The 9221-nt window shown below is 23.0% G+C and overlaps 1 protein-coding gene across 1 annotated transcript; it reads left to right on the top strand.

The window, feature by feature from the left end:
• Positions 1-3422: 3422 nt before the first annotated feature.
• Positions 3423-8318, top strand: LOC112599355. Its single transcript, XM_025346229.1, has 7 exons — positions 3423-3438; positions 5017-5068; positions 5130-5178; positions 6632-6820; positions 7070-7225; positions 7571-7726; positions 8205-8318. The coding sequence occupies exons 2-7, from the start codon at positions 5024-5026 to the stop codon at positions 8288-8290; spliced, it is 681 nt and encodes a 226-aa protein (XP_025202014.1). The 5' UTR covers positions 3423-3438; positions 5017-5023; the 3' UTR covers positions 8291-8318.
• The last annotated feature ends 903 nt before the right edge of the window (positions 8319-9221 follow it).

The raw sequence follows: 9221 nt of genomic DNA, 5'->3' as shown, positions 1-9221 counted from the left end.
TTTATGCTTTTTTTAATTAAATAATAAATGACATAGTATAACTCAATCAAGCCGATTACTTTTTATTGAAGCAATACACATTTTATAAATGTATTAATAAAATATAGGAATATGTCTTTACTATATTAAATTATTATAATACGTAGTGTATGTTGTAATCAGATTTCATTAGTATATGAAAACTCGTCGGTTGGTCGGTCGATGTATTTGGCCCAAAGGACTTCGTCGATCGAACGGACATGATTTGAATACGCAGGGCTCATATGCATTTAGCGAATATCGTCGGACAATAATATCCGCGCGTCTGTGTGCAGTGTATACTATATTATACATAAATGTGTATTTTGCTTTTTTTTCGTTTTTGGTACGTGAACGTAAACCGATATGGAATTTGTAATGAATCCTACTCCACATGTATCCATATAGTGTGTCGGCTGGTGATGATGGTGGTGGTAGTGGTGGAGTAGTGCAAAAGAAGTGCAAAATTGGAATGTTAAGTGACTGAAAAAAAATGAACAAAATAAAAACGGTCTAAATAATAACAAAGCAATAAAAGGAGAACACGAACTAGAAGTTGTTTTTTTCCCGCTTTATACTTTTCCTACGGTTGTTATTATTATTATTATTATTATTATTATTATTATTATTGTTATTATTACAAGGGCATATCGTTCCCGCAGAGAGAAAATTTAATTTTCTTATACTATATGGGTTACCGTGTGCGTACGGTTTATGAATAACAAAACGAAACACAAACTGAAAATCACAGAATTATAATACATCATGGTTTTCTTTACGGTTCATCATTAGCGTAATATTGTTATCGGATCTGGGGCTTGATTTTCTTCCACTGACGACGCGACAACATTACCACTGCCACCACCGAAACCGGAACTGTTTCAAGTGCCGATTATTGTAATGACGTGTGCGTAATATTACACCTGTTAGTTGTTTCGAATAACGTATATATAGGTATCTAAGTGTATAATTTACGACGCTTAGTTAAGTCGATAATTGAATCGATTGAAAATAAATGAAACTTGTTCTTTACTTTTATCAATTAAGTCATTTTTATTCAATAATTATAATTTTCAAAATATAATAACACACTCAACAAGAAATATAATATTTTGACGGTTAAAAATATTGTTTAACTGTATTGTTGTTCAAATTTACAATTTAGCTACAAAGTTTAATATTTGTTTATTCATGAGACATTTAAGAGTACTTAGCGATTTACTTAAAATCAAATAACTGATAGTAAATAATTCGAGTCTAGAATATGAAGGAAAAAGCGTCATCGTTTGATATTATATAAAATGAGACAATTTGTTTAGTCTACGATAATCGTCCCTGATATTGTTTCCCACGCATGTTTGCTATAGACGCTTATTACTATTGGATCGTAAATAACACGGCAAAATCATGATGGTACACGAAACGAGCATACTTATTATTTTCTAGATAAGAATAATTTTTTTTTTCTATCATTATACATTATTTACAACAAATGTGTTAATAACATAATACAATGTTAGATTCAAGTATAATAATACGTACATCCGAATGAAAAATAAAAATTACTTAAATGGGATAGTATCTTTGAGTCGAACTAACCGTATTTTTATGTCAATCAATATGCTAGTCGTGACTCGCAGCACATAAATAATCGAATGGGCGATTACGGTTCAGTAAGATTTGTTTGTTTTTTGGTTATGCGCATAACATAAGCAGGTACGTAGAACGGAATGTTTTAAGTGATCAAAGGGCGTGTGATATGTATACAGCCGCTGTGGCAAAACGAGTAATCCATCCATTTAAAAGTCGTTCGAGTTTCTTACTGTGTAAGATTTCAATTTGTTTTTCATCCAATGTCAAAACATCGTCAAACGTTCGAAATTCTGCAACGGATGACAAGACGATTGCGGTTCATTTAATTGACAAACAACTAATTAACATTGGTTTTTATACGATTCTGTATTGGCATATAAAAACTTTAACTTAAGAGGTAAATAATTCAAGAGAAACAATTTATCATAAATAATTATGAAAAAAAAATACACTAAGCAGTATAAAAATTTAAATATATCAAATTATCAAGAAATACCTTATATATTTAGAAAATAGTAGGAAGTAAGCTGATGTAAAATATACAAAATATATATTTTAGAATATAATTCAAAACAACGTGATGTTTTTTTTTTTTAATTATTATTATTAATTATTCAAAATATGTACCAATATTGATAAAACAAAAATTAAATTAAATTAAATATGCAAAATATTATACAAAATTACAAAAAAACTAAACGCTATGATCTTAGTACGATTAGTAAGTACCTACGTATGTATTACGTATGGTAGTTATAGATTATAATTAAAAATAAATAAATTTTTATACGCTCTAAATTTTAACGAGTATTTAATATTTATATCATCCTTTATAATAGTATAAGTCAGTATTCCAACACAATTTTTAAACTAAAAGTACCAATATGAAGATAAGAGAGTTTTATTTGATTTTTTTTTGATTTTTCTTTCATACGCCATTTTCTTATTATACATTATAGAAAATGGTTTTGACGATGAATTAAAGATTTATATGACTTTAATTCAAAACCAATGTTTGAACAAGGATTGTAAAGGAAAAAAATCTCTATTTATCTAATATGTACGTATATAATATGTACATATTTTATTATATAAGTATTAAATCAAATAGTCACAACTAACTTAAGAAGACATCTAAAAAACTCGTTATTATATTTTTTTTTTTATGATTTAACTATAGATTACTGTTGAAATAATTAAATAATTATATTTTAAAAATACTTATCATATTTTAAATGATTTATAATAATATAGTTAATTTTAGTCAAACACAAAACTAAGATAAATACAATAAACATATAACAAGTCTATAAATAATGAACATTCGTCGATTATAGAAAATGTTGAACAAATTATAGTTCACCATTTTTTTAAACATATGTTTCAATAATGATGACGTACATAGACGATTTTATGTATTCATTCGTTATGTTTAAATTAAATATGTTTTCGTCCAATATAATAACTGTTCTTACTGTTTACAACACTTGGGAATATATTTACTATTGTAATATACTACACCATCACTTGTACAATTGTTTTAAACTAGGCAACGTCATTCAACTTCCCCAGACATGAAAAAATAAATAAAAATCATTGTTCAAAATTGTATGTTATGCTAATATATAAATCGATGTCATTCGTATATTTAAAATCATTGGTACTTAGACAACATAACAAGTTTTTTTTTACCACAAGTACGTTTATATTGTTATTTTTAAATAGTAAAATAAATCTTAAACTTTTTTTTAAATCTAAAAGCTATATAAATTTCATTATTTCTTTGTGTACCATTATTATTATTATTATTATTTGTTTATATATTAAGTAAGCATTAATTAGAAAGCCTGCAGTAGTATAGTACATTAAATTACATTAATAATACATATTAAATTATAAAAACAGTTACATATATAATTATAATATTATGTATTTATGTCTCTTGCATTTGTAAGTCTTGATGATCAATTTAGTTTAAATGAAGACAAAATGTATTGTAATAGTTAATTTTTATATATTATTTATGTTATTTATTTGCTTTTACACGGTTTTTTTTTTTATATATTTATATTCAAATTTTAATTTTTCTTTCTGTCTTTTGTGTAATGATTTTATAACTTGATATATAAATGAAGAATAAATATACTTATGGTATAAATATTCGTTTATATTCACTTATGAAAATATTAAATTTATTATATTTTAGCCGACATAAAATTAGTATAATAACTATTTTTTGAATATAAAACAATTATGCATATCAAAGGGTTTTTTAAGATAAAAATAAGTTGTTAATGTGTTTAAATACTTAGTTTCAATAATTTCAAATGAGCAATGTTTATGGATATACAGGTATAATGGCTTTAAAATAAAATATCACTTAAATTGTAGTTCTAATACATAACTTAACACAATATTATTTTGTAATAAATTAACTTTTATTGTTTTCCATTAATCACCTATTCAAATTTCGATCTATCTACAATATATCTTACTTTCTTTATTTTTTATCAAATATTCAATTTATATTACTTCTGTATATTCTTTTTTTTTTTCATTTAAAACTTGAATACATTATAAGATTCAAAAGCTGAAAAAGGTTAATGCATAATGATTTGAACATAAAAAAGATATTGAACTTAAATTAATTAACTGTTCACAAACCATTTTCGTAGTATAAATTCTGCAGAGATATTCAATTTCAGATGCAATTCCAAATTAAGAACGTGGTACTGAAGAATCGATTGTCATTTGTGGTAAACCCAAAATCGTCAAGCATTTTATTCTGCCTGATTACTATTTGTGGTGACATTCTCTTCATCGTAACAGTTATACATGATATACTATAAGCGTTAATGAAACTTCAACTGAAAATCCGACTATGATACTTGTCAATTAAAATTTATAAACCTGACACTTATAATATTTATTACTTATTTCGTATATAATGTTCAAATAAATAAGTTATTGTAGCATAAGTCTTAATTTAAAACCCTTATTATTTTAAACACTGTTCAAGTCTAAAGTATTTGTATAAATGTATACACTTTTTGATTTCAGTCATTGCAATAATATTATGTAGAATAACATTACAAATAATTATAATATAATAGATATTGATATATATTTAAAATAATAAATTCATCATATTTTCTACCAGTATTGTAGTATTTATTTAATAATATAAATTAGAGCAATAGTCGATGGTTAATAAATCCAGAACTTTAACAATAATTGATGTAATAATATATTAATACAATTATTTAATAATTAATTTTAATAGTATCTTATACGTCAGATTAATAAAATAATATATGTGTATAAAATTAAACGTAATAAAAATGTATTTATTTTAGTTGCCAATTTAATTTGAATCATAAAATAAAACACAACTTTTTTTTTTAGAATTATAATGACACAAGCCTTCAAGTTCTATTCTGTAATTTCTATATTACTTGTAAGTATTATTTACTTTTTTTTCTTATCATATTAATTAATAACCAAACAAAAACTTATAGTTTTTGCAGTTGACAGATTCTACTACTCAAAACTATCCTGATAAAAGTGGTGAGAATTATTATTTTTAACATTTAAATAGATAAATTAATATTTTATTATTTTAAGAGCTCTATTTGAAACTTTTCATGAAACAAACATTTATAATTAGCAAAATTAACTAAATTACATTTGAATATTGTTTAAGTAATAATTAATAACTATTAGTATTAAGATATTTAAATTTAATAGAATATTAAGTATATAAATCAATTGTTAAAATGAATGCCTAAACTATTATTATGATAATGGCTTACAACTGGTGAAATCCAACTATTTACCGTTAAATTCGAACACTAATAGTAGTTCACGGAAAATGACCGTAGTACTTCAAATGTAGGTATTTCGACTATTACCATATTATACACCAAGGGTATACATTCATACAAGTGTATAATTTAAATTTCAAACCCAGTGAATTTTATCAATAAATATGTGAAATGTTCGATCGATATTTGTTTATGTTTGATGTAGGGCGATTGGATTAAATATTTTCCATGGCAGAAAAAGTCAATATTTGTTTGCGATGTAACTGAATTGATACGAAACAGCGTAAGAAAATTTAATTTCCCTATTTCATAAACGAGGCCGTGATACAGTCTGTAAATGACGTGTAATCCTATACTGAGTCGAATTACTCCGCGAAAAGGTTCAAAACTACATAATTATAGTTGAATAAGTAAACTTTGTTTTATATTATACGTTTTTTTTTAATTTCTATAAATTATCGTTATTACTATTATATACCTGTATATCATAGATGTTAAAATACGTACATTGATTTCCATGGAACTAATCCATGTATCACTCTTTCCGATTCATTCTCTGCAGTGAGTATTTGAGGTAGTCACAATTTAAAAAAGTTATATACTCGTAGTTTATTGAAAGTAAGTAAAAGAGGAAACTGACTATAACATTTAAGTATCTCTTACACACTCAACAAAAAAGTCTTCTACGATTTTGTACAGAGGATAATAAAAAATATTATTACATTCATTTTTAATTCCAGTTGATACAGTAATAGCTTTTTATATTTTATCAAAATTAATATCGTACTATATAAGTAAACACAGAAACTTATTAAAAATTCAAAGAAAAAAGTAAATGGAATGTGGCCAAGGCATCGTTAATAAGTAATTACTAATGATAGTTTTAATATGATTTTCCAAATTTATATGCAATAATTATATGTACTTTTCGTTTTGAAAAAATCTCTATGATTTAAAACTCAAAATTATTAAAAATACAAAATATTTTAATTATATATGATTTGAATTATAAAATATATAATAAAAATATTTAGTGACAGTTTAAATAAATTTGTTTTTATTTTAAATAATCCAATGTTAAGCTTATTGTGATATCAGACTTCAATAAATTATTTTAATATAAATTGTAAACTATATTATGTTAAATTATCATATTTATGAGAATAATTGTATGATACTAGTTCATGTTTTTAAAGATACAAATTCAAAAGATCAAAGCGGAGGTGAAGAAAAAGCAACTCTTTTCAAAAATATAGATAAAGTGATAGAAAGTAGGCCTATACAAATGGTAAAAAAGCTATCAAATATTGCAAGTGAACAATTCAATTCATTTTCAAAGGAATTCCATAATACATTAAATAAAGATTCAAAAAAACAAGTAAACGGTAAAAACCATGAGTAAAACCTATAATTTTTATTATATTATACTATTTTAATTTATTTTTTATTAATAATATAAATGTATACTTATGATCCTAAAAAAACAGACTGCTTCTAATAATTTTTTATATAATATATCAATTTCGCAAATCTAAAATTAATTTTATAAAATATGTGATTTAAAATATTTAATAATAACGCCTTGAGAAAATAAAATATTTATTCAATATTATTTAATGTTTTTCAAAAATTAGATGAAAATTCTATTATTCCAAATGCAGTTGGAAATAATTTGATTTTACCTGCTAAGGCCATAGCCCAAACTAGCTTCAAAACAATTGGAAAACCTATTGAAGAAATGTTTTCGAATATAAAAAAAACGTATGATGATGAATTAGCAAAATCAAATCGTGAGTATACTTACATTTACAACGCATAATATAAACATTTTTCGTTCAGATTGCACTCATTAAATTTTCGAGGAAATTAATTGGTTGTAACGTAATCTTCAAAATGCTTAATACTTAAATTATCCAAAAAAATTCAATATTTATAAAAACACAGAATGCATCGTTATTTTTGATTTATTATGCTTTTTATTAAAATATTAAAATGTAATATAATATTATAATATTTCAGATATTGACAAAATTAGCTTTTTATCAAAAAAATATTTTCACTTTTAATAAAAAATCAAAGTTCTTATTAAACGTCAATTTAAGTATATTAAAATATAAAATTAAACGATATTTTAGAAGATGAAGGTTATGTTCCAATAATTGGAGCTTTTACTAAAAATGCGAACAAACCAGTTGCTATCATTAAGGCCTCGAAAGTTGTTGTAGAAAATGCAATTGGAGGCATATTTAGAAGTGTATCATCGATTTGGAATTTCGGTAAAAAAAACACAGGTATTAAAAATATACAAAAATAATATAAAGTAACGAATTATAAGTATATTTCAACTATTTTAAGAAATATAATTTACTTATATTTAAATATCTGAAAAACATAAATAAATATTAAATTTTTATGTATATATAATAACTATATTATTTGAAAAAATAGACACAAATAATATAATCAAGATCATTATTACAATTTTAATGTATAACTCATACTTAATATTCTTTAAAATTATATTTTATTTATATATAGTATTCAATTTAAATGAAACGTCTAAATACATTTTAGTGAATAATATAATCAAAATACAAATCACTAATTATCAATTAAATGATTTAGTACTTATTGAATATATTAAATCAAATATAATAATTTTTTCAAAAATATCTAATTCGGTTTATTAAGAAAAGATATATTTACAAACTGCTCTTTTTTCAATGCATTATTTATTTATACATATCAATATATTTAATAATATTTTAGAGAAATCTGTATTTTTTTCATGTATGGTCAAAACGCTAGCTGAGGAATCTATAAAGACCACTAATGAAGATATAAAAATTAAGTAAATTATTATTGTTAATTTAATTAAAATAAATCGATATAGTTATGATTTGAATATTTTAATGAATAATATAACTCAATAACTATTAAAACATTAAAAAGTGCGGAACATAGATTAATAAAAACACACACACACGCACACAAAATATATTATGTTAAAATAATATTATTATTTTATATTTTTTAATACAAATTATACTATTAAGTTACTATACTCACAGTCTGATTTCTTTTTATTTGTCAATGAACAAGATTTGTATTAAATAAGTAACCCTAATAATTGTATTGTTGCCAATAAATAATTATTAAATTTACAACGCTAAATTATTTGTTTTTATATAAATTATATCAGAAATTAATCTTTTATTCCATTTCCTATATTATAATATTATATTTTCATTTTTTAAAAATCAATAAAATTGTTGATTGCTTTTATTCGTGAAAACAATATGACTATGTCATTTCAATCAAAACATAAAACAGTATTCCCTTAGAAACTAACTTTATTTTTATCATAATATTATAAATGATACATATAATTCGAATATTTTGTCTTCATTAACATCGTATGAAGATTTATTTTACCTCTAATTACTGAGAAAAAAGTATCTATCCAGATCGTTAAAAACAAGGCGTGTTTTCAAAATGTATTGAAAAAATTCAAAAAGTGAACATTTAGAATCTTATTTAGCTAAAAAAAAAAAATAAAAAAAATTGAAAATGTACTTACTTAATATCAAATAAAATACTTGCTATGGAATTAAAAACTTTCTGTTAAATTGATTTTGTATTTCAATGGATTGACATCTTATTTTTACAAGTATCATTATTCACAATATTAAGTTTATTTATATATTTACCAAATAATTCTAAATTATATTGATTACATTAATCATGTTTTAAGACTATGTTGTAATTAGTTTTTATAATGATATA

This window comes from Melanaphis sacchari, unplaced genomic scaffold, assembly GCF_002803265.2.
Source record: "Melanaphis sacchari strain LSU unplaced genomic scaffold, SCAv2.0 Contig50_pilon_pilon, whole genome shotgun sequence".
Lineage (NCBI taxonomy): Eukaryota > Metazoa > Arthropoda > Insecta > Hemiptera > Aphididae > Melanaphis > Melanaphis sacchari.
The sequence above is the reverse complement of the archived record's forward strand: the minus strand, read 5'-3'. Positions and strand labels throughout refer to the sequence as shown.

Bases quoted from the DNA above. Each gene is read 5' to 3' on its own strand.
- LOC112599355 (XM_025346229.1), top strand. From the start codon at position 5,024: ATGACACAAGCCTTCAAGTTCTATTCTGTAATTTCTATATTACTT. The intron at 5,179-6,631 runs GTGAGAATTATT...ATGTTTTTAAAG, and splicing joins AAACTATCCTGATAAAAGTG to ATACAAATTCAAAAGATCAA. The intron at 6,821-7,069 runs GTAAAAACCATG...TTCAAAAATTAG, and splicing joins TTCAAAAAAACAAGTAAACG to ATGAAAATTCTATTATTCCA.